Source organism: Pseudophryne corroboree, chromosome 8 (assembly GCF_028390025.1).
Source record: "Pseudophryne corroboree isolate aPseCor3 chromosome 8, aPseCor3.hap2, whole genome shotgun sequence".
In the NCBI taxonomy this organism is placed as follows: domain Eukaryota; kingdom Metazoa; phylum Chordata; class Amphibia; order Anura; family Myobatrachidae; genus Pseudophryne; species Pseudophryne corroboree.
In genome coordinates, this window is record NC_086451.1 from 388058544 (window position 1) to 388085542 (window position 26999).

A 26999-nucleotide genomic window follows, 5' to 3' on the forward strand; every position below is an offset into this window, starting at 1 on the left:
ATATGTCTGATGTAGTACATACACTGCACTATGTATGGCTGGCCCTACTGCTGCACCTAACAGGTTACTGTGATCACTGGCCCTGTATATATCTGATGTGTTACATACACTGCACTATGTATGGCTGGTCCTACTGCAGCATCTAACAGGTTACTGTGATCACTGGCCCTGTATATGTCTGATGTATTACATACACTGCACTATGTATGGCTGGTCCTACTGCCCCATCTAACAGGTTACTCTGATCACTGGCCCTGTATATATCTGATGTATTACATACACTGCACTATGTATGGCTGGTCCTACTGCAGCATTTAACAGGTTACTGTGATCACTGGCCCTGTATATGTCTGATGTATTACATACACTGCACTATGTATGGCTGGTCCTACTGCAGCATCTAACAGGTTACTGTGATCACTGGCCCTGTATATGTCTGACGTATTACATACACTGCACTATATATTGCTGGTTCTACTGCAGCATCTAACAGGTTACTGTGATCACAGGCCCTGTATATGTCTGATGTATTACATACACTGCACTATGTATGGCTGGTCCTACTGCCGCATCTAACAGGTTACTGTGATCACTGGCCCTGTATATATCTGATGTATATATGTCTGACCCAGTAGCGGATCTTGCCACGGGCAAGCAGGACTTTTGCCCGGGGCGCCGCCTTCCGGAGGGCGCCGCACCATGGCAAGATCCGCCACTGCTGCCCGCTGTGTCCCCCGTCGGCTGTGTCCCCCGTCCGCCTCCGCTGCCCGCTCTGTCCCTGTGAAGGGAAATAGACGCGTAGCGTCTAGTTTCCCTTCGTGGAGAGTACCCTTGCTGAGCGGAGCGCGATGACGTCATCGCGCACCGCACAGCAAGGTCCTCTCCACGAAGGGAACTAGACACTACGCGTCTAGTTTCCCTTAGTGGAGAGGACCTTTTGCTGTGCGGTGCGCGATGACGTCATCGCGCACCGCTCAGCATACAAGCGGCGCTACTAATGTACAGGGGGCGTAACTGGCCACGCCCCCTGTATTAAGTCACGCCCCATTTCCTGCCCGGGGCGCAGAGCGGGCTTGAACCGGCCCTGGTCTGACCTATTACATACACTGCACTATGTATGGCTGGTCGTACTGCTGCATATACCGGGTTACTGTGATCGCTGGCCCTGTATATGTCTGATGTATTACATACACTGCACTATGTATGGCTGGTCCTACTGCAGCATCTAACAGGTTACTGTGATCGCTGGCCCTGTATATGCCTGATGTATTACATACACTGCATTATGTATGGCTGGTTCTACAGACACATCTAACAGGTTACTGTGATCACTGGTCCTGTATATATCTGATGTATTATACAAACTGCACTATGTATGGCTGCTCCTACTGCCGCATCCAGTGGCGGATCTTGCCACGGGCAAGCAGGACTTTTGCCCGGGGCGCCGCCTTCCGGAGGGCGCTGGCGCCCTCCGGAGGGCGCCGCACCGTGGCAAGATCCGCCACTGCTGCCCGCTGTGTCCCTGTCCGCCTCCGCTGCCGTCCCCGTCCGCCTCCTGAAGGGAACTAGACGCTATGCGTCTAGTTTCCCTTCCTGGAGAGTAACTTTGCTGAGCGGTGCGCGATGACGTCATCGCGCACCGCACAGCAAAGGTCCTCTCTACGAAGGGAACTAGACTCATAGCGTCTAGTTTCCCTTCGTGGAGAGGACCTTTTGCTGTGCGGTGCGCGATGACGTCATCGCGCACCGCTCAGCATTCAAGCGGCGCTTTTAATGTACAGGGGGCGTAATTGACCACGCCCCCTGTATTAGGCCACGCCCCATTTCCTGCCCGGGGCGCAGAGCGCCCTTGAACCGGCCCTGGCCGCATCTAACAGGTTCCTGTGATCACTGGCCCTGTATATATCTGATGTATTATATACACTGCACTATGTATGGCTGGCCCTAATGCCCCATCTAACAGGTTACTGTGATCACTGGCCCTGTATATATCTAATGTATTACATACACTGCACTATGTCTGGCTGGTCCTACTACCGCATCTAACAGGTTACTGTGATCACTGGCCCTGTATATATCTGATGTATTACATACACTGCACTATGTCTGGCTGGTCCTACTACCGCACCTAACAGGTTACTGTGATCACTGGCCCTGTATATGTCTGATGTATTACATACACTGCACTATGTATGGCTGGCCATACTGCCCCATCTAACAGGTTACTGTGATCACTGGTCCTGTATATGTCTGATGTATTACATACACTGCACTATGTATGGCTGGCCCTACTGCCGCATCTAACAGGTTACTGTGATCACTGGCCCTGTATATGTCTGATGTATTACATACACTGCACTATGTATGGCTAGCCCTACTGCCGCATCTAACAGGTTACTGTGATCACTGGCCCTGTATATATCTGATGTATTACATACACTGCACTATGTATGGCTGGCCCTACAGACACATCTAAGGGCAGGGGCGTTTTAAGAGAGGAGGGGGCTCGTGTGCATACTCCAGGTGTGCCCCCTCCTCTCCAGGGTGCCACAGGCTTCGGCACTGCGCTGGAGTCTACTGTGTATGCGCAGGTCTTCGGAAACATGGCACCCGCCATGGTCAGGAGACAAATTTCCTACTAAGCATGCGCGGAAGCCATTCTTTAAGTGATTTTTTCTGCGGCTGCTGCTGCAGCGGCAGCTGTGGGACTCCGGAAAGGTAGTAGAAAACAACATGAATGCAATTTGTGCGGTGTCACCACCCCTGGACCCAGAGGCCCATGTGCACCGCACACACTGCACCCATGAGAGTAACGCCTATGTCTAATGGCTTACTGTGATCACTGGCCCTGTATATGTCTGACGTATTACATACACTGCACTATGTATGGCTGGTTCTACAGACACATCTAACAGGTTACTGTGATCACTGGCCCTGTATATGTCTGATGTATTACATACACTGCACTATGTATGGCTGGTCCTACTGCCACATCTAACAGGTTACTGTGATCACTGGCCCTGTATATGTCTGATGTATTACATACACTGCACTATGTATGGCTGGTTCTACAGACACATCTAACAGGTTACTGTGATCACTGGCCCTGTATATGTCTGATGTATTACATACACTGCACTATGTATGGCTGGTCCTACTGCCACATCTAACAGGTTACTGTGATCACTGGCTCTGTATATGTCTGATGTATTACATACACTGCACTATGTATGGCTGGTCCTACTGCTGCATCTAACAGGTTACTGTGATCACTGGCCCTGTATATGTCTGATGTATTACATACACTGCACTATGTATGGCTGGCCCTACTGCCACATCTAACAGGTTACTGTGATCACTGGTCCTGTATATGTCTGATGTATTACACAAACTGCACTATGTATTGCTGGCCCTACTGCCCCATCTAACAGGTTACTGTGATCACTGGTCCTGTATATGTCTGATGTGTTACATACACTGCACTATGTATGGCTGGTCCTACTACCACATCTAACAGGTTACTGTGATCGCTGGCCCTGTATATATCTGATGTATTACATACACTGCACTATGTATGGCTGGTCCTACTGCCGCATCTAACAGGTTACTGTGATCACTGACCCTGTATATGTCTGATGTGTTACATACACTGCACTATGTATGGCTGGTCCTACTGCCGCATCTAACAGGTTACTGTGATCACTGGCCCTGTATATATCTGATGTATTACATACAGTGCACTATGTATGTATGGTCCTACTGCCACATCTAACAGGTTACTGTGATCACTGGCCCTGTATATGTCTGATGTAGTACATACACTGCACTATGTATGGCTGGTCCTACTGCCGCATCTAACAGGTTACTGTGATCACTGACCCTGTATATATCTGATGTATTACATACACTGCACTATGTATGGCTGGTCCTACTGCCGCATCTAACAGGTTACTGTGATCACTGACCCTGTATATATCTGATGTATTACATACACTGCACTATGTATGGCTGGTCCTACTGCCACATCTAACAGGTTACTGTGATCACTGGCCCTGTATATGTCTGATGTATTACATACACTGCACTATGTATGGCTGGTCCTACTGCCACATCTAACAGGTTACTGTGATCACTGGTCCTGTATATGTCTGATGTATTACATACACTGCACTATGTATGGCTGGTCCTACTGCCACATCTAACAGGTTACTGTGATCACTGACCCTGTATATATCTGATGTATTACATACACTGCACTATGTATGGCTGGCCCTACTGCCCCATCTAACAGGTTACTGTGATCACTGGCTCTGTATATGTCTGATGTATTACATACACTGCACTATGTATGGCTGGTCCTACTGCAGCATCTAACAGGTTACTGTGATCGCTGGCCCTGTATATGTCTGATGTATTACATACACTGCACTATGTATGGCTGGTCCTACTGCTGCATCTAACAGGTTACTGTGATCACTGGCCCTGTATATATCTGATGTATTACATACAGTGCACTATGTATGTATGGTCCTACTGCCACATCTAACAGGTTACTGTGATCACTGGCCCTGTATATGTCTGATGTAGTACATACACTGCACTATGTATGGCTGGCCCTACTGTCGCATCTAACAGGTTACTGTGATTACTGGCCCTGTATATGTCTGATGTATTACATACACTGCACTATGTATGGCTGGCCCTACTGCCGCACCTAACAGGTTACTTTGATCACTGGCCCTGTATATGTCTAACGATTTACATACACTGCACTATATATTGCTGGTCCTACTGCAGCATCTAACAGGTTACTGTGATCACTGGCCCTGTATATGTCTGATGTATTACATACAGTGCACTATGTATGGCTGGTCCTACTGCCACATCTAACAGGTTACTGTGATCACTGGCCCTGTATATGTCTGATGTATTACATACACTGCACTATGTATGGCTGGTCCTACTGCCACATCTAACAGGTTACTGTGATCACTGGCCCTGTATATATCTGATGTATTACATACACTGCACTATGTATGGCTAGCCCTACTGCCCCATCTAACAGGTTATTGTGATCACTGGCCCTGTATATGTCTGATGTATTACATACACTGCACTATGTATGGCTGGTCCTACTGCCACATCTAACAGGTTACTGTGATCACTGGCCCTGTATATGTCTGATGTATTACATACACTGCACTATGTATGGCTGGCCCTACTGACACATCTAACAGGTTACTGTGATCACTGGCCCTGTATATGTCTGATGTATTACATACAGTGCCAGATTAAGGTCCACATGGGCCTGGAGCTGAAATCTATGAAGGGCCTATTGCGTGCCACGCAGTGGGTGTGATTAGCGCAACAGAATTTCTCCCTGTGAGGGTAGTGGTGTGTGGTGGCATACTACATCACTGCACTTCCTCCTCATAATACGGGGGTCATTCCGAGTTGATCGCTCGCTAGCTAGTTTTAGCAGCCGTGCAAATGCTATGCCGCCGCCCACTGGGGTGTGTATTTTAGCTTAGCAGAAGTGCGAACGCATGTGCAGCCGAGCTCTGCAAAAACAGTTTGTGCAGTTTCAGAGTAGCTCTGAACCTACTTAGCGCTTGCGATCACTTCAGCCTATTCGTGTCCGGACTTGACGTCATACACCCGCCGTGCGAACGCCCAGCCACGCCTGCGTTTTTTCAGACACGCCTGCATTTTTGCCAACACTCTCTGAAAATGGTCAGTTGACACCCAGAAACACCCCCTTCCTGTCAATCTTCTTGCGGTCGTCAGTGCGACTGAAATCTTCGCTAGAACCTGTGCACAACCACAACGGACGTTGTACCCGTACAACGCGTGTGCGCATTGCAGGCCATACGCATGCGCAGAAATGCCGATTGTTTTTGCCTGACCACTGCTCTGCGAACAACGGCAGCTAGCGATCAACTCGGCATGACCCACTACATCTCTTCGCTGTGGGGGAGATGTAGTAAAAAGTGATAAAAGTGGAAAAGTGAGCCAGTGGAACTGCTCTGTATACTCTTATAGTATACAAATTATAAATGTTATGTCAATGCTGATTGGTTGCCATGGGCAACTTCTCCATTTGTTCACTTCTCCACTTTTATCTCTGCTTAATACAATCACTACTACACTACATCTCTATGGGGCATATTATCACATTCAGAGACAGAGCTTGTCAGAGAGTTCTGTCCCTGTGAATCTGGTTACTGTGAGATGGGCGGAAGCATGAATCGAAGGGAGTAGTGCCACAGGTGGGGAGGAAGGCAGAGATACATTTGGAGAGGGAGGTGGAAGAGTAGCTAGACAGGTGGAGAGGAAGATATAGATATAGGTGGAGAGGGGGGCAAAGATACAGGTGGGGACGGAGGCAAAGATGCATTTGGAGAGGTGGGGAGGGAGGTGGAAGCACAGGTAGACGGAAGGCAGAACCACAGGTGGTGTGGAAGGCAGAGATACAGGTGGATAGGGGGGCAGAGTCGCATGTGTAAAGGGGGACAGAAGCACAGGTGGGGAAGGGACACAGTAGGGAGGGGGCAATGACACAAGTGGGGAACGAGGCTGAGGCACAAGTAGGAAGGCACAGGTGGCAAGAGGGGTGGACACACAGGTAGTTAAGGTGGCAGAGAGACCGGTAGTGAAGGTGGCAGAGACACAAGTGGAGAGGTAAACGGAAGCATAAGTAAAGAGAAGGCAGAAACATATGTAGAGAGTGGGCAGAGACCCAGGTGGGGAGGGGGTAGACATACAGGTGGAGAGGGGGCAGAGATACTTGTGGAGAGGAAGCAGAGATACAGATGATGAGGGGGCAGAGATACAGGTGGAGGGGGTAGAGATACAGGTGGAGAGGGAGCAGCGGTACAGGTGGACAGGGAGCAGCGGTACAGGTGGACAGGGAGCAGCGGTACAGGTGGACAGAGGGTAGAGACACAGATGGAGAGGGGGTAGATATACAGGTGGTGAGGAGGCGAGCAATACAGGTGGAGAGGGGGCAGCGATACAGGTGGACAGAGAGCAGCGGTACAGGTGGACAGAGGGTAGAGACACAGATGGAGAGGAGGTAGAGATACAGGTGGAGAGGGGGTAGAGATACAGGTGGAGAGGAGGCAAGCAATACAGGTGGAGAGGGGGCAGCGATACAGGTGGACAGGGAGCAGCGGTACAGGTGGACAGAGGGTAGAGACAGAGATGGAGAGGAAGTAGAGATACAGGTGGAGAGGGGGTAGAGATACAGGTGGAGAGGAGGCGAGCAATACAGGTGGAGAGGGGGCAGCGATACAGGTGGAGAGGGGGTAGAGATACAGGTGGTGAGGAGGCGAGCAATACAGGTGGAGAGGGGGCAGCGATACAGGTGGACAGGGAGCAGCGGTACAGGTGGAGAGAGGGTAGAGATACAGATGGAGAGGGGGTAGAGATACAGATGGAGAGGGGGTAGAGATATAGGTGGAGAGGGTGTAGAGATACAGGTGGAGAGGAGGCAAGCAATACAGGTGGAGAGGGGGTAGCGATACAGGTGGAGAGGGGGCAACGATACAGGTGGAGAGGGGGCAGCGATACAGGTGGAGAGGGGGTAGAGATACAGATGGAGAGGGGGTAGAGATACAGATGGAGAGGGGGTAGAGATATAGGTGGAGAGGGTGTAGAGATACAGGTGGAGAGGAGGCAAGCAATACAGGTGGAGAGGGGGCAGCGATACAGGTGGACAGGGAGCAGCGGTACAGGTGGAGAGAGGGTAGAGATACAGATGGAGAGGGGGTAGAGATATAGGTGGAGAGGGTGTAGAGATACAGGTGGAGAGGAGGCAAGCAATACAGGTGGAGAGGGGGTAGCGATACAGGTGGAGAGGGGACAACGATACAGGTGGAGAGGGGGCAGCGATACAGGTGGAGAGGGGGTAGAGATACAGATGGAGAGGGGGTAGAGATACAGATGGAGAGGGGGTAGAGATATAGGTGGAGAGGGTGTAGAGATACAGGTGGAGAGGAGGCAAGCAATACAGGTGGAGAGGGGGTAGCGATACAGGTGGAGAGGGGGCAACGATACAGGTGGAGAGGGGGCAGCGATACAGGTGGAGAGGGGGCAGCGATACAGGTGGGGAGGGGACAGCGATACAGGTGGGGAGGGGGCAGCGATGCAGGTGGGGAGGGGGCAGCGATACAGGAGGGGAGGGGGCAGCAATACAGGTGGAGAGGGGGCAGCGATACAGGTGGAGAGGGTGCAGCGATACAGGTGGAGAGGGGGCAGCGATACAGGTGGAGAGGGGGCAGCGATACAGGTGGAGAGGGGGCAGCGATACAGGTGGCGAGGGGGTAGAGATACAGATGGAGAGGGGGTAGAGATACAGGTGGAGAGGAGGCGAGCAATACAGGTGGAGAGGGGACAGCGATACAGGTGGAGAGGGGGCAGCGATACAGGTGGAGAGGGGGCAGCGATACAGGTGGAGAGGGGGCAGCGATACAGGTGGAGAGGGGACAGCGATACAGGTGGGGAGGGGGCAGCAATACAGGTGGGGAGGAGGCAGCGATACAGGTGGAGAGGGGGCAGCAATACAGGTTGAGAGGGGTTAGAGATACAGGTGTAGAGGAGGCGAGCAATACAGGTGGAGAGGGGGCAGCGATACAGGTGGAGAGGGGTTAGAGATACAGGTGGAGAGGGGGCAGCGATACAGGTGGGGAGGGGGCAGCGATACAGGTGGGGAGGGGGCAGCGATACAGGTGGGGAGGGGCAGCGATACAGGTGGGGAGGGGGCAGCGATACAGGTGGAGAGGGGGCAGCGATACAGGTGGAGAGGGGGCAGCGATACAGGTGGAGAGGGGGCAGCGATACAGGTGGGGAGGGGGCAGCGATATAGGTGGAGAGGGGGCAGCGATATAGGTGGAGAGGGGGCAGCGATACAGGTGGAGAGGGGTTAGAGATACAGGTGGAGAGTAGGCGAGCAATACAGGTGTAGAGGGGGCAGCAATACAGTTGGAGAGGCGGCAGCGATACAGGTGGGGAGGGGACAGCGATACAGGTGGAGAGGGAGCAGCGATACAGGTGGAGAGGGGGCAGCGATACAGGTGGAGAGGGGGCAGCGATACAGGTGGAGAGGGGTTTGAGATACAGGTGGAGAGGAGGCGAGCAATACAGTTGGAGAGGCGGCAGCGATACAGTTGGAGAGGCGGCAGCGATACAGGTGGGGAGGGGGCAGCGATACAGGTGGGAAGGGGGCAGCGATACAGGTGGAGAGGGGTTAGAGATACAGGTGGAGAGTAGGCGAGCAATACAGGTGGAGGGGGGGCAGCGATACAGGTGGAGAGGGGGCAGCAATACAGTTGGAGAGGCGGCAGCGATACAGGTGAGGAGGGGACAGCGATACAGGTGGAGAGGGGGCAGCGATACAGGTGGAGAGGGGGCAGCGATACAGGTGGAGAGGGGTTAGAGATACAGGTGGAGAGGAGGCGAGCAATACAGGTGGAGAGGGGGCAGCAATACAGTTGGAGAGGCGGCAGCGATACAGGTGGGGAGGGGGCAGCGATACAGGTGGGGAGGGGGCAGCGATACAGGTGGAGAGGGAGCAGCGATACAGGTGGAGAGGGGTTAGAGATACAGGTGGAGAGGAGGCGAGCAATACAGGTGGGGAGGGGGCAGCAATACAGGTGGGGAGGGGGCAGCAATACAGGTGGGGAGGGGGTAACGATACAGGTGGAGAGGCGGCAGCGATACAGGTGGGGAGGGGGCAGCGATACAGGTGGAGAGGGGGCAGCGATACAGGTGGAGAGGGGTTAGAGATACAGGTGGAGAGGGGTTAGAGATACAGGTGGAGAGGAGGCGAGCAATACAGGTGGAGAGGGGGCAGCAATACAGTTGGAGAGGCGGCAGCGATACAGGTGGGGAGGGGGCAGCGATACAGGTGGGGAGGGGGCAGCGATACAGGTGGGGAGGGGGCAGTGATACAGGTGGAGAGGGGGCAGCGATACAGGTGGAGAGGGGTTAGAGATACAGGTGGAGAGGAGGCGAGCAATACAGGTGGGGAGGGGGCAGCAATACAGGTGGGGAGGGGGTAACGATACAGGTGGGGAGGGGGCAGCGATACAGGTGGGGAGGGGGCAGAGATACAGGTGGGGAGGAGGCAGAGATACAGGTGGAGAGGAAAGCATAGATACTGGTGGAAGAGCAGCAGATAACAGGGTAGGAGCAAAAATGGTGGCATGGGGCGGAGCATATCCACAGGAAGAGCTAACTGCTGCATTGCGAAATTCCTGGCAACCAAGTAGCAGACCTCTGTCCTAAATAGTCCATTACTCACCAGCACCCCGTGGGCATCCCCACTGACCCCCAGCTCTACTCACGTGCTGCCGATCAAAAGTTCTGATCTTCTGACACTGACATCGTGACTGCGAAGCTTTGAAACTTCCAACGGGTACAGGAGGCGAGGCTTTGTTTGCATGGGTCCGTTTGGTGGGGCTTGTGACGGGTGCGGGAGGCGGAGCTTCTCTAAGGTGTGGGAGGCGGAGCTTCTGGCGGCTGCGAGGGACGGATCTTGTCAGGTGCGGGTGGCAGAGCTTCTGACGGCTGCGGGGGGCAGAGCTTCTTACAGCTGCGGGAGGCAGAGCTTCTGTCAGGTGCCTGAGGCGGGGATTCTGTCGGGTGTGGAGGCGGAGTTTCTGAGGGGTACGGCAGGGGGAGCTATCGCAATGACGGGTGCAGAGCTTCTTACAGGTCGGACATGGTGTTTCGGCTGCCCCAGAGTCTGACTCTGACATAGGAGGGACTTTTCACTGTCAACACTGCAGGGGATCTGTGGGCCTATTTTCAATCGGGGGCCTGGAGCTGCAGCTCCATCCGCCCCATTGTTAATCCGGCCTTGATTACATACACTGCACTATGTATGGCTGGCCCTACTGCAGCATCTAACAGTTTACTGTGATCACTGGTCCTGTATATGTCTGATGTATTATGTGCAATGTGCTTTGTATAAGTAGACTATAGTGCTAATTATACTCTTTGCATGGGCTTGCCAGACTCCCTATAAAATCAAGCATTTAGAAACCTCTGCAAATACCCCCCCCCCTCCCACACACACCTTTTATACTGTCCCGATCTAATCACAAAATCATTGCAGTCACATTACAGACATACAGTTCATTGGTGTTCATGTACAGTCCATGCCTTCTGATTTACTGTTGTTAGACCGTGTTATATTTTGTAAGATATATTGGGCGGTGGTCTGTTTCTGCTGACGGGCGTGGTATCATCATTTCAGCCGGGGGTAGCGAGGCGTCCTAACCCTTTATGCAACTAAACCTGATTACTATGGGATATGCGCTATATCGGGGCTCACTTTAGAAAGAAAATTGGGCGTGATATATCATTTGAATACTGCCCATTATGTTTTGTATTGTTGAATTTCACAACTAAAAAATAAATAAATCATAAAATTGCAAGTGAAAAAAAAAACTCAGCTCTAGTGAGACTGGTGCGTTCCTTTAGGTATCTATGGGACTGAAATGCTACTGTTCCTGAGCAGCAGGGTTTGGTGAGTTGCTCCTGGGACCTCAAAGAACCATCAAACGATTTCAGAATACATCCTAATATCACACTCTATAACAGTTCGCATAGCAGTGAACTAGCAGCTATTATTCATATCTCCATCTCCACCAGAACTCCAGCTTTTCTGCCAAAATCACGATGAACTGAGGGTAACAGAGGGCCGCTTGTGTGCTGCTGGTCAGCGGTTGGCCAGAACTTTTATATATTATGTTACAGTAGCTGTTTGGTCTAGGTCTAAGTTTTGGGGTTTTTTTCTTTTTACTCTTTATCTTTCCTTCCCTTACCTGGCAGTACCTAACCACATCAATAAGAGATATCCAACAGGTATTCTAGTAAAGCAAATGTATGTAATACATGTGAATATATATTTGTGAAGAGGAAAAAAAACATAAAATCCCTTTTTTGCCTTATATACCTTTTCTTTTGCAAAATCAATCTGTAGAAGAGATTTAAATAGCTTTTATGCAAACAAAAGTGTATCATTCCCGGTAACATTTGGTAAACTGACTTCTTATAATCAGAGCCAGTCATTTACTAAGCTCCTTTATGACTAATGTTATGGCTGAGAAGAGGAGGAAGGGAATACATAGCATATGAGTGGTTGTATTGCAATCATACGACACTTTGCAAATTGTTAATCATTAATAGTAACTTGACCAAAACCCTAATACCCCTTTCACATCTCCAATGCCGGATACCACCCGGGAATTGGAAACGGGTCCTTCCCGGGTGGGATCCGGCATTGGAGACTCTCCTACCCCTTTCGCTGGCTTCCAGACCCGGCAATATGCCGGGTCGGTTGCCATAGCAGCAGGGGGGCGGAGCCGGCGGAGGCAGCGCTGGGAGATGAGCTCATCTCCGCGCCGCCTCTCTCTATCTAGTAAACGGGTCCCAGGTCGCATCGACCCGGGAATCAGTTTATGCAGCCACTGACCCGGTATTCAACCCGGGAATAACACTGCTTATAACCTGGGTTGAATTACCGTGCCAGACGACCCGGGAATTTGGACTTGGCGCTTTCACACCGCACACTGACCCGTGCCAACCCGGCAATATCCCAACTTCATGTCGCCTCTTAGAAGAAACCAGAGTGATTCACGTTGAAGAAACTCTACTTAGAAGGGAATGTACATTTTTAAGTATAGTTTATACGTTTGACATTTTTTATTTACAAAGAAACGTGTTCGCTTTTTTGTCACAAGAAGGTGGCTCGGCCACTCATTTTAGCCAGAAAGCTAAAATTTGTTATATTATATTCATAAAAGGCCAAATTCAATTAGCCACGAGAAAAAAAATGCTACATTTCCGCAAATCACGGTAAATTCACGAAAATGACCTAATTTACTGTCTGCGAAAACGCATTTACGGTAACTTTACCGCAAATTTCAATTCATCAACTCTGAGCAGTTGATTAACTTGGGGAAAATTCCTATTTTAAGTTAAAACTGTCGGGATTTGGTTCTGAACCCCTGGGACTGCCTCCTGAATGACAAATTAGGCACTTAGATGTTTTGAATTACTTTTAATTGCCCAATTATGAAATGTCATTTTTGGGGTGAAAAAGTACATAATGATGGAAATTGGGGTACAAGGTATGTGACGGGTATATTGGGGTGCTTTATTAGTGGGATACATGTTTTTAGACTTGCAGGTGGGAGTAATGATTCAACTTGTTTCCACTTTATTTTTAAAATCCCCTAAAATAACCCAAATATATACTTATACACATTTTTTTTATGTACCCTGAATTTAATTTTAGCACTTATTTTGCTGGAAAAAAATACTTTCTATCATTTTTTTACACTTTGTTTTAAAAATGCATATAAAAGACATTTAACTATATTTAAGTCCTAGAAATACCTTTGTTATAACCAAAAATAAACTTTTATACTGTTATCAGATGTCAGTTTAGCTTTTTTGGGGTGGGGGTTCAGGCAGATTTAACCAATTTTTCACTTTTCACTGCCAACAAAAAATTTCGCAGTAATCTCATTTTTGCAAATTTGCAATTGAATAGTTAAAAATGCCATGAAAGCCGCAAAAACGGCAATTACCGTGATTTTGCAGCTAACTGAATTCAGCCATAAATCTTTTTTCTTTCAGGTTGTAAATGAAGACATCTATAACTAGATTGCCCAGACCCTGATGTAACTTTAATCTTACCTCTTCTGGATTCCAACAATCCTATCCTGGACACGATCTGCAAATACATTTCCAAGTCGTATCAAGCTCTCCCCAGCATCCACGGCCAATGAAACCTTCTGTGTGTTCATTTCCATAGTAGTCAGAAAATCCTTATGCTTCTTAATGGCTATCTCCACCCCTTGCATAGTGTTAGGCAACTCAACGTGAGCCAAAGCTGACTCCTGTAATCAAAGGGAACTCAGATCTTACATATGTTTCCTAATACAAACTTGGCTAGACAAAAACTAAAACATCTATGCAACATGATGTTTGCTTTCGCCATAAAATATAGCCAGACTTACTTTTTAGGTCTAAAATAAGCTAAAAGCTGCCACCTACAACAGCACATACGTATATGACAAGTAAGTGACAAGAGGGCTAAAACAACAAAAATTAATTAATTTCAAAAAAGGGCTCACACTACTTAATTATGATCTGCCACTACCAAAATTTGTTTCCAAAGAACTGCCACTCTTACAGGAAGTCATTGGTTACTCTCTAACTTATTTCACTATACACTCACAATTTAAATCAAGCAATCCCCTCTATTTAATTTATATATAGTTATAATAATAAGAATTTACTTACCGATAATTCTATTTCTCGTAGTCCGTAGTGGATGCTGGGAACTCCGTAAGGACCATGGGGAATAGCGGCTCCGCAGGAGACTGGGCACAAAAGTAAAAGCTTTAGGACTACCTGGTGTGCACTGGCTCCTCCCCCTATGACCCTCCTCCAAGCCTCAGTTAGGATACTGTGCCCGGACGAGCGTACACAATAAGGAAGGATATTGAATCCCGGGTAAGACTCATACCAGCCACACCAATCACACCGTACAACCTGTGATCTGAACCCAGTTAACAGCATGATAACAGAGGAGCCTCTGAAAAGATGGCTCACAACAATAATAACCCGATTTTTGTAACAATAACTATGTACAAGTATTGCAGACAATCCGCACTTGGGATGGGCGCCCAGCATCCACTACGGACTACGAGAAATAGAATTATCGGTAAGTAAATTATTATTTTCTCTGACGTCCTAGTGGATGCTGGGAACTCCGTAAGGACCATGGGGATTATACCAAAGCTCCCAAACGGGCGGGAGAGTGCGGATGACTCTGCAGCACCGAATGAGAGAACTCCAGGTCCTCCTCAGCCAGGGTATCAAATTTGTAGAATTTAGCAAACGTGTTTGCCCCTGACCAAGTAGCTGCTCGGCAAAGTTGTAAAGCCGAGACCCCTCGGGCAGCCGCCCAAGATGAGCCCACTTTCCTTGTGGAATGGGCATTGACAGATTTTGGCTGTGGCAGGCCTGCCACAGAATGCGCAAGCTGAATTGTACTACAAATCCAACGAGCAATAGTCTGCTTAGAAGCAGGAGCACCCAGCTTGTTGGGTGCATACAGGATAAACAGCGAGTCAGATTTTCTGACTCCAGCCGTCCTGGAAACATATATTTTCAGGGCCCTGACTACGTCCAGCAACTTGGAGTCCTCCAAGTCCCTAGTAGCCGCAGGCACCACAATAGGCTGGTTCAAGTGAAATGCTGAAACCACCTTAGGGAGAAATTGAGGACGAGTCCTCAATTCTGCCCTGTCCGTATGAAAAATTAGGTAAGGGCTTTTATAGGATAAAGCCGCCAATTCTGAGACACGCCTGGCTGAAGCCAGGGCTAACAGCATTACCACCTTTCATGTGAGATATTTTAAGTCCACAGTGGAAAGTGGTTCAAACCAATGTGATTTTAGGAATCCCAAAACTACATTGAGATCCCAAGGTGCCACTGGAGGCACAAAAGGAGGTTGTATATGCAGTACCCCCTTGACAAACGTCTGTACTTCAGGAACTGAAGCCAGTTCTTTTTGGAAGAAAATCGACAGGGCCGAAATTTGAACCTTAATGGACCCTAATTTTAGGCCCATAGACAGTCCTGTTTGCAGGAAATGCAGGAAACGACCCAGTTGAAATTCCTCTGTAGGGGCCTTCCTGGCCTCGCACCACGCAACATATTTACGCCCAATACGGTGATAATGTTGTACGGTTACATCATTCCTGGCTTTGATCAGGGTAGGGATGACTTCATCCGGAATGCCTTTTTCCTTCAGGATCCGGCGTTCAACCGCCATGCCGTCAAACGCAGCCGCGGTAAGTCTTGGAACAGACAGGGTCCCTGCTGGAGCAGGTCCTTTCTTAGAGGTAGAGGCCACGGGTCCTCTGTGAGCATCTCTTGAAGTTCCGGGTACCAAGTCCTTCTTGGCCAATCCGGAGCCACGAGTATAGTCCTTACTCCTCTCCTTCTTATGATCCTCAGTACCTTGGGTATGAGAGGCAGAGGAGGGAACACATACACTGGCTGGTACACCCATGGTGTTACCAGAACGTCCACAGCTATTGCCTGAGGGTCCCTCGACCTGGCGCAATACCTGTCTAGTTTTTTGTTGAGGCGGGACGCCATCATGTCCACCTTTGGTTTTTCCCAACGGTTCACAATCATGTGGAAGACTTCTGGGTGAAGTCCCCACTCCCCCGGGTGGAGGTCGTGTCTGCTGAGGAAGTCTGCTTCCCAGTTGTCCACTCCCGGAATGAACACTGCTGACAGTGCTATCACATGATTTTCTGCCCAGCGAAGAATCCTTGCAACTTCTGTCATTGCCCTACTGCTTCTTGTGCCGCCCTGTCTGTTTACGTGGGCGACTGCCGTGATGTTGTCCGACTGGATCAGCACCGGCTGACCTTGAAGCAGAGGTCTTGCTAGGCTCAGAGCATTGTAGATGGCTCTTAGCTCCAGGATATTTATGTGAAGTGATGTCTCCAGGCTTGACCACAAGCCCTGGAAATTTCTTCCCTGTGTGACTGCTCCCCAGCCTCTCAGGCTGGCATCCGTGGTCACCAGGACCCAGTCCTGAATGCCGAATCTGCGGCCCTCTAGAAGATGAGCACTCTGCAACCACCACAGGAGAGACACTCTTGTCCTTGGAGACAAGATTATCCGCTGATGCATCTGAAGATGCGACCCGGACCATTTGTCTAGCAGATCCCACTGGAAGGTTCTTGCGTGGAATCTGCCGAATGGGATTTCTTCGTAAGAAGCCACCATTTTTCCCAGAACCCTTGTGTATTGATGCACTGAGACTTGGCCTGGTTTTAGGAGCTTTCTGACTAGTTCGGATAACTCCCTGGCTTTCTCCTTCGGGAGAAACACCTTTTTCTGGACTGTGTCCAGGATCATCCCTAGGAATAGAAGTCGTGTCGTCGGGATCAGCTGCGATTTTGGAATATTGAGAATCCAACCGTGCTGGCGCAGCACTATCTGAGATAGTGCTACCCCGACTTCCAACTGTTCCCTGGATCTTGCCCTTATCAGGAGATCGTCCAAGTAAGGGATAACTAAAACTCCCTTCCTTCGAAGGAGTATCATCATTTCGGCCATTACCTTGGTAAAGACCCGGGGTGCCGTGGACAATCCAAACGGCAGCGTCTGAAACTGATAGTGACAGTTCTGTACCACAAACCTGAGGTACCCTTGGTGAGAAGGGTAAATTGGGACGTGTAGGTAAGCATCTTTGATGTCCAGAGACACCATATAGTCCCCTTCTTCCAGGTTTTCAATCACTGCTCTGAGTGACTCCATCTTGAATTTGAACCTTTGTATGTAAGTGTTCAAGGATTTCTGGTCTCACCGAGCCGTCCGGCTTCGGTACCACAAATAGTGTGGAATAGTACCCCTTTCCCTGTTGTAGGAGGGGTACCTTGATTATCACCTGCTGGGAATACAGCTTGTGAATGGCTTCCAATACTGCCTCCCTGTCTGAGGGAGACGTCGGTAAAGCAGACTTTAGAAAACGGCGAGGGGGAGACGTCTCGAATTCCAATTTGTACCCCTGAGATACCACCTGAAGGATCCAGGGGTCCACTTGCGAGTGGGCCCACTGCGCACTGAACTTCTTGAGACGGGCCCCCACCGTGCCTGAGTCCGCTTGTAAAGCCCCAGCGTCATGCTGAGGACTTTGCGGAGGCGGGAGAGGGCTTTTGTTCCTGGGAACTGGCTGTTTGTTGCAGCCTTTTTCCTCTCCCTCTGCCACGGGGCAGAAATGAGGCGCCTTTTGCCCGCTTGCCCTTATGGGGCCGAAAGGACTGCGCCTGATAGTATGGCGTCTTCTTAGGTTGAGAAGCTACCTGGGGTAAAAATGTGGATTTTCCAGCAGTTGCCGTGGCTACCAGGTCTGATAGACCTACCCCAAATAACTCCTCCCCCTTATAAGGCAATACTTCCATGTGCCTTTTAGAATCCGCATCACCTGACCCCTGCCGCGTCCATAAACCTCTTCTTGCAGAAATGGACAGCGCGCTAACTCTTGATGCCAGTCGGCAAATATCCCTCTGTGCATCACGCATATATAGAAATGCATCCTTCAAATGCTCTATAGTCAATAATATACTGTCCCTATCAAGGGTATCAATATTTTCAGTCAGGGAATCCGACCACGCCAGGCCCGCACTGCACATCCAGGCTGAGGCTATTGCTGGTCGCAGTATAACACCCGTGTGAGAGTATATACATTTTAGGATATTCTCCAGCTTTCTATCGGCAGGTTCCTTTAGGGCGGCCGTATCAGGAGAGGGTAGTGCTACCTGTTTAGACAAGCGTGTGAGCGCTTTATCCACCCTAGGGGGTGTTTCCCAACGTGCCCTATCCTCTGGCGGGAAAGGGTACGATGCCAATAACCTTTTAGGAATTATCAGTTTTTTATCGGGGGAAACCCACGCCTCATCACACACTTCATTTAATTCCTCGGATACAGGAAAAACTACAGGCAGTTTTTTCTCACCAAACATAATACCCTTCTTAGTGGTACTTGTATTATCAGATATATGCAATACATTTTTCATTGCTTCAATCATGTAACGTGTGGCCCTAGTGGAAGTCACGTTTGTCTCCTCATCATCGACACTGGAGTCAGTATCCGTGTCTGTGTCTGCCATTTGAGGTAACGGGCGTTTTAAAGCCCCTGATGGCGTTTGAGACCCCTGGACAGGCACAAGCTGATTAGCCGGCTGTCTCATGTCGTCAACTGTCTGTCGTAAGGAGCTGACACTGTCACGCAGTTCCTTCCACAAGCTCATCCACTCAGGTGTCGACTCCCTAGGGGGTGACAACTGTATAATAGGCAATTGCTCCGCTTCCATCTCATTTTCCTCCTCAAACATGTCGACACAATCGTACCGACACACCGCACACACACAGGGAATGCTCTGATAGAGGACAGGACCCCACTAGCCCTTTGGGGAGACAGAGGGAGAGTATGCCAGCACACACCAGAGCGCTATATATATACAGGAATACCACTATCAAGTGTGCTTTTCCTTTATAGCTGCTGTTAATATAAAACTGCGCCAAATTAGTGCCCCCCCTCTCTTTTTTACCCTTTTCTGTGCAGGACTGCAGGGGAGAGTCAGGGAGACGTCCTTCCAGCGGAGCTGTGATGGAAAATGGCGCCCGTGTGCTGAGGAGATAGGCTCCGCCCCCTTCTCGGCGGCCTTTTCTCCTGCTTTTTTGGTAATTCTGGCAGGGGTTAAAATACACCCATATAGCCCTGGGGGTTATATGTGGTGTATTTATGCCAGCCAAGGTGTTTTACATTGCTGCTCAGGGCGCCCCCCCTAGCGCCCTGCACCCTCAGTGACCGGAGTGTGAAGTGTGCCTGAGTAACAATGGCGCACAGCTGCAGTGCTGTGCGCTACCTTGTTGAAGACTGATGTCTTCTGCCGCCGATTTTTCCGGACCTTTTCTTGCTTCTGGCTCTGTAAGGGGGCCGGTGGCGCGGCTCCGGGACCGAGCTCCGAGGCTGGGCCTGTGTTCGGTCCCTCTGGAGCTAATGGTGTCCAGTAGCCTAAGAAGCCCAATCCACTCTGCACGCAGGTGAGTTCGCTTCTTCTCCCCTTAGTCCCTCGATGCAGTGAGCCTGTTGCCAGCAGGTCTCACTGAAAATAAAAAACCTAAAACTAAACTTTTCACTAAGAAGCTCAGGAGAGCCCCTAGTGTGCACCCTTCTCGGCCGGGCACAAAAATCTAACTGAGGCTTGGAGGAGGGTCATAGGGGGAGGAGCCAGTGCACACCAGGTAGTCCTAAAGCTTTTACTTTTGTGCCCAGTCTCCTGCGGAGCCGCTATTCCCCATGGTCCTTACGGAGTTCCCAGCATCCACTAGGACGTCAGAGAAAATAGGATTTTAATACCTACCGGTAAATCCTTTTCTCCTAGTCCGTAGAGGATGCTGGGGACTCCAAAAGGACCATGGGGTATAGACGGGATCCGCAGGAGCTTGGGCACACTAAAAAGACTTTAACTGGGTGTGAACTGGCTCCTCCCTCTATGCCCCTCCTCCAGACCTCAGTTATAGGAACTGTGCCCAGGAGAGACGGACATTTCGAGGAAAGGATTTTCGTTTAAACTAAGGGCGAGGAACATACCAGCCCACAGCACAAACATACCGTACAACTGGAGTAGCATGAAACCAGATAACGGTATGAATAAACAACAGCAACAAGCTGAATATAACTAATACACAACCTATGTGTAAACAAATATAACCAGTAATAAAACAACTGCAAGTAACAGTCCGCACTGGGATAGGCGCCCAGCATCCTCTACGGACTAGGAGAAAAGGATTTACCGGTAGGTATTAAAATCCTATTTCTCTTACGTCCTAGAGGATGCTGGGGACTCCAAAAGGACCATGGGGTCTACACCAAAGCTCCAGAACGGGCGAGAGAGTGCGGACGACTCTGCAGCACCGATTGAGCAAACGTGAAGTCCTCATCAGCCAGGGTATCAAACTTGTAAAACTTAGCAAAGGTGTTTGAACCCGACCACGTAGCTGCTCGGCAAAGCTGAAGAGCCGAGACCCCTCGGGCAGCCGCCCAGGATGAGCCCACCTTTCTGGTAGAATGGGCCTTTACTGACTTCGGCAACGGTAGCCCAGCCAAAGAATGAGCTTGCTGGATCGTATTAAAAATCCAGCGAGCAATAGTTTGCTTAGAAGCAGGATTTCCAATCTTGTTGGAAGCATACAAGACAAACAAAGCCTCTGTTTTTCTGGTAAGAGCCATCCTGGCGACGTAAATTTTCAAAGCTCTCACAACATCAAGAGACTTTGGAACCGCCACAGCATCCGTAGCCACAGGCACCACAATAGGTTGGTTAATGTGAAACGAAGAAACCACCTTCGGCAGAAATTGTTGACGAGTCCTCAATTCCGCTCTATACGAATGGAAGATCAAATAAGGGCTCTTGTAAGACAAGGCCGCCAACTCCAACACTCGCCTGGCAGACGCCAGAGCCAAAAGCATGACCACTTTCCAAGTGACAAACTTTAACTCAACCTTACACAAAGGTTCAAACCAGTGAGACATAAGGAACTGCAAGACCACTTCAAGATCCCACGGCGCCACCGGCGGCACAAATGGAGGATGGATATGCAGTACTCCCTTCACAAAAGTCTGAACCTCTGGAAGGACAGCCAATTCCTTCTGAAAGAAAATAGATAAAGCCGAAATCTGCACTTTGATGGAACCCAATTTCAGGCCTGCATCGACGCCTGCCTGCAAAAAAATAAGAATTTACTCACCGGTAATTCTATTTCTCGTAGTCCGTAGTGGATGCTGGGAACTCCGTAAGGACCATGGGGAATAGCGGGCTCCGAAGGAGGCTGGGCACTCTAGAAAGATCTTAGACTACCTGGTGTGCACTGGCTCCTCCCACTATGACCCTCCTCCAAGCCTCAGTTAGGATACTGTGCCGGGACGAGCGTACACAATAAGGAAGGATTTTGAATCCCGGGTAAGACTCATACCAGCCACACCAATCACACCGTACAACTCGTGATATGAAACCCAGTTAACAGTGTCACGATCCGGGTATCTGGACGCCATTTCTTACCCATCAGATGCCTCCTAAGGCTGGCTCAGCGCTCCAGGACCGGATCCCATCTGTTATCCTGATGTGTACATTCCTGTATCCTCTCCTGTCACTCTGGGACGCTGTCACAGTAAACGCCATATTACACCTGGCATGGCGTCTCCCGCGGCCTCCGCCGCCGTCCCTGAACTTCTGCATGCAGAGTGTCTGAGTGGCGATTACGTCAGCCGCGGCCTCCGCTGTGTCCGCGTGGTTGGATGTGCATCTGTCAGCCTGGCGCCTCCTGTCTCCGGTGGCCGGCGCCGCCATTACTGTTTTCATTACCACATGGATTACAAACCAAACTTCCCTCCAAGTGTCTGCATGGGCGCAGCCATCTTGGATTCTGTCAGCTGATCATTTCCACCAATCTGTTCTCAGTATTGATAATCTGCATAATTGCCTAGCCAATCCCTTCCTTGCTGCAGGTATAAATACACTGTGCCTGAGCAAGGAAGGCGTCAGTGCTTTGGTTGTCAAACCTAGTTCCTGTTTGTCTCTCTCCTGTGATTGTCTTCCAGGTTCCAGCTCCTGTCTCAAGACTTCCACCATAGAGACCCGCACCAGCATTCCACCTGCGGTGTAGCCTGACTCTCCAATCCATTGTGGATTCATCTGTTTCCAGCTACAACATTACCTGCTTCCAGCTCAGCTTCCAGCAGAGTACAGCTTCCCTTAAAGGGCCGGTGTCCTTTCTACACTTTACCACTCTCCACCGGTATTATTATTTCTCCGCTCTCAAGTTCTACATTTCAGTTCATATTTCATCGCTCCCAAGTTCATTTATTATTTAACTGGTTCCAGCCAGTATCCACTCCGTGCTAACAACAGTCTGGTTCCAGCCAGTATCCACAGCAGCTGTTTTATCTTCAGCAACCCAGCTTTTCCTGGAACACCAGCTGGCACAATCCTGGGTTATCTCCATTGCTACAGTCGGGCCTGGTAAGGACTTTCCATCTAGAAGATCATAAGAACTATCTCACACTACCAGTGCCCTGTGGCTCCTGCCATCCTGTAGTACCCAGGAACTGTATTTATTCTTTGCTGACTTTTACGTTTTCTTTTACTGCTGCTGTGTTGCGGAGTTGTCATAATAAACATCATTGACTTTTATCCAAGTTGTCGTGGTCACGCCTTCGGGCAGTTATTATTCATGTTACTTACATGTCCAGGGGTCTGATACAACCTCCCAGGTTCCGGTACATCTCAGCCCCTACAACTGAGGCTGCCTCCCGTCAGCTCAGGTCCTCAGTTGTGACAGTAAGCACTGACCTAATGAATCCAGCCGGAGACCAGGATCAAGCGGCCAGGCCGATGCAAGAACTGGCAGCCCGACTAGAACATCAGGAGGCTGCACAGGGCCACATCATCCGCTGTCTCCAGGATCTCTCTACTCGGCTGGATGGGATTCAGACAACTCTCCGTGGATCAGGCGCGTCTGGTGCGTCAACCACAGTGACTCCAGCTATAACCCCACCCACCTTACCCATTTCTGCTCCACGTCTTCACCTTCCAACGCCAGCAAAATTTGACGGATCTCCAAGATTCTGCAGGGGATTTCTCAACCAGTGTGAGATTCAGTTTGAGCTACAACCTGGCAATTTTCCCAGTGACCGTACAAAAATTGCCTACATTATTTCTCTTCTCAGTGACTCAGCCCTTGATTGGGCATCACCGTTATGGGAGAGGTCCGACACCCTGCTATCTTCCTACACTGCCTTTGTGTCAACATTCAGGCGCATCTTCGACGAGCCAGGCCGGGTAACCTCAGCTTCATCCGAGATTCTCCGTTTACGCCAGGGGTCACGTACTGTAGGACAATATCTGATACAGTTCCAGATCCTGGCATCCGAACTGGCATGGAACGACGAGGCCCTGTATGCTGCATTCTGGCATGGCTTATCTGAGCGTATTAAAGATGAGTTAGCTACCAGAGACTTACCTTCTAAGTTAGATGAGCTAATCTCACTCTGCACGAAAGTTGATTTACGTTTCAGAGAGAGAGCAACTGAGCGTGGAAGATCATCTGCTCCAAAATCTTCTGCTCCTCCTCCTCGTCAACTGTCACCATCTAAAGATGAGCCCATGCAACTTGGCCGTTCCCGTTTAACTCCTGCTGAGCGCCGAAGACGTCTCTCCGAGTTTCTCTGTCTCTATTGTGCAGCTCCGTCTCACACCATTAATGCCTGTCCCAAACGTCCGGGAAACTCCAAATCCTAGCTCGCCAAGGAGAGGGCCGGCTAGGAGTAATGATCTCCTCTCCATCTCCTCAAGATTGTAATCTCCCAGTCTCGCTTCAAGTTGCTCAACGTTATCGGAACGTCATTGCCCTCCTTGATTCCGGAGCAGCTGGGAACTTTATTACCGAAGCCTATGTTAAACGGTGGTCCCTACCCACCGAGAGACTTCCTTCGTCCATTTCTTTAACTGCCGTGGATGGCAGCAAAATTTTTGATGCAGTTATTTCTTTAAGGACTCTACCAGTTCGTCTGAGAGTGGGAGTTCTTCATTCCGAACTTATTTATTTTTTAGTGATTCCAAGAGCCACACATCCTGTGGTCCTGGGCCTTCCATGGCTCCGTCTTCACAATCCTACAATTGATTGGACGACTACGCAAATCCTGGCATGGGGTTCCTCCTGTGCTGAGACATGTTTGTTTAAAGTATTGCCTGTCTGTTCTTCCTCCCCCAGGTCGTCTGATGTTCCACCTCCTCCATATCAAGATTTCACGGATGTGTTCAGTAAAGCTTCTGCTGATATCCTTCCTCCTCATAGAGAATGGGACTGTCCGATTGATCTCGTTCCAGGGAAGGTTCCACCTCGAGGCCGAACTTATCCGTTGTCTCTGCCTGAGACGCATTCTATGGAGGAATATATTAAAGAGAACCTAGCAAAGGGGTTCATTCGACCTTCTTCTTCTCCAGCCGGCGCAGGCTTCTTTTTTGTAAAAAAGAAAGATGGTGGTCTGCGGCCGTGCATCGACTACAGAGGTTTGAACGACATTACCATCAAGAACCGTTATCCTTTACCCCTGATTACTGAGCTCTTTGACAGAGTTAGCGGAGCTACCATCTTTACAAAGCTGGACTTGCGAGGTGCATACAATCTCATCCGGATCCGTGAGGGTGACGAGTGGAAGACCGCCTTTAACACCCGTGACGGACATTATGAGTACCTCGTCATGCCCTTCGGATTGAGCAATGCTCCAGCTGTCTTCCAGCATTTTGTCAATGAGATCTTCAGAGACATTCTATACCGTCATGTCGTGGTCTATCTAGACGATATCCTCATTTTTGCCAACGATTTAGAGGAACATCGTTTTTGGGTTAAAGAGGTTCTGTCCCGTCTCCGTGTCAATCATCTCTATTGCAAATTAGAAAAATGCGTCTTTGAAGTCAAGTCCATTCCGTTTCTAGGGTACATTGTGTCCGGTTCCGGACTAGAGATGGATCCTGAGAAACTACAAGCAATCCAAAATTGGCCGGTACCCTTAACCCTCAAAGGGGTCCAGAGGTTCTTAGGGTTCGCCAACTATTACCGAAAGTTTATACGAGACTTTTCCACCATTGTGGCGCCTATTACTGCTTTCACTAAGAAGGGTGCTAACCCGTCCAAGTGGTCTGAAGAAGCCATGCAAGCATTTCATCTTTTAAAACAAAGGTTCATCTCTGCGCCTGTTCTGAAACAGCCTGACATCGACTCTCCTTTCACCTTAGAGGTGGATGCCTCCTCCGTTGGAGTAGGAGCGGTGTTATCTCAGAGGGCTAAAGATGGCCATTTACACCCTTGCAGTTTCTTCTCCCGGAAGTTCTCCCCAGCTGAGCGCAACTATGCCATTGGCGACCAGGAGTTGCTAGCCATCAAGCTCGCTCTAGAAGAGTGGAGGTATCTGTTGGAGGGAGCTTCTCATTCAATCACCATACTTACAGACCACAAGAACCTTTTATACCTGAAGGGCGCACAATGTCTCAACCCTCGTCAGGCCAGATGGGCACTTTTCTTTTCCAGGTTCGACTTTAAACTCCAGTTCTGTCCGGGCTCTCAGAATCGCAAGGCCGATGCCCTTTCCCGCTCATGGGAGCAAGAAAATGAGTCAGAGTCTTCAGACAAGCATCCTATTATAAATCCGTTGGCATTCTCCACGGTAGGGATGGACTCTACGCCCCCATCAGGGAAAAGTTTTGTGAAGCCGATGCTAAGGAAGAAGCTCATGCATTGGGCCCATGCTTCCCGTTTTGCCGGACATACAGGTATCCAAAAAACCCTGGAGTTTATCTCTAGGTCCTATTGGTGGCCAACTCTGAAAAAGGACGTCTTGGAGTTTATTGCATCTTGCCCAAAGTGTGCCCAACATAAAGTATCCCGCCAGTCGCCTGCGGGGCAACTGGTTCCACTATCCGTTCCCCGTCGACCATGGACCCACTTGTCGATGGATTTCATTACAGACTTACCCATGTGCAACAAGTTCAATACCATCTGGGTGGTAGTTGACCGGTTCACCAAGATGGCACACTTCATTCCTCTCACCGGTCTTCCGTCAGCTTCCAAGTTGGCTCAAGTATTCATACAAGAGATCTTCCGACTCCACGGTCTTCCTGAAGAAATTATCTCAGATCGAGGAGTTCAATTCACAGCCAAATTCTGGCGAAGTTTATGTCAAGTCCTCCAAGTCAAGCTAAAGTTTTCCACGGCTTACCATCCTCAGACCAATGGTCAAACCGAGAGGGTGAATCAGGACTTGGAGGCCTTCCTCCGCATCTATGTGTCCTCCTCTCAAGATGACTGGGTTCAATTACTTCCCTGGGCCGAGTTCTGTCATAACAACCAGTATCATTCTTCATCTGCTTCAACACCATTCTTCACTAACTTTGGATTCCACCCTAAAGTCCCTGAGTTCCAACCGCTTCCAGCAACTTCTGTTCCCGCAGTGGATATCACCTTGCATCAGTTTGCCAATATCTGGAAGAGCGTACGATCAGCTCTGCTCAAGGCATCGTTCAGGTACAAGAAGTTTGCGGATAAGAAGCGTCGAGCAGTTCCTGCTCTCAAGGTGGGTGATCGGGTATGGTTATCCACGAAGAATTTGAGGTTAAGAGTTCCCAGTATGAAGTTTGCACCTCGCTATATCGGTCCTTTCAAGATTGAACAAGTCATCAATCCTGTTGCTTACAGACTCCAGTTGCCTCCCTTCTTAAAAATACCCAGGACATTCCATGTTTCCCTGTTGAAACCGCTGATCTTAAATCGGTTTCATTCCTCACTTTCTCCAACTCCGAAAGTCCAAACTCAACGAGGCGTTGAGTATGAAG

At 49.6% G+C, this 26999-nt stretch overlaps 1 protein-coding gene across 1 annotated transcript in view; it reads right to left on the reverse strand.

The window, feature by feature from the left end:
* SPTBN4 (spectrin beta, non-erythrocytic 4) overlaps positions 1-26999 on the reverse strand; it is a 331378-nt gene that overhangs the window by 195766 nt on the left and 108613 nt on the right. The window contains exon 19 of the mRNA XM_063937686.1: positions 13711-13913. Coding sequence (XP_063793756.1) covers positions 13711-13913 — 203 coding nt within the window. The remainder of the gene's footprint in view (positions 1-13710; positions 13914-26999) is intronic.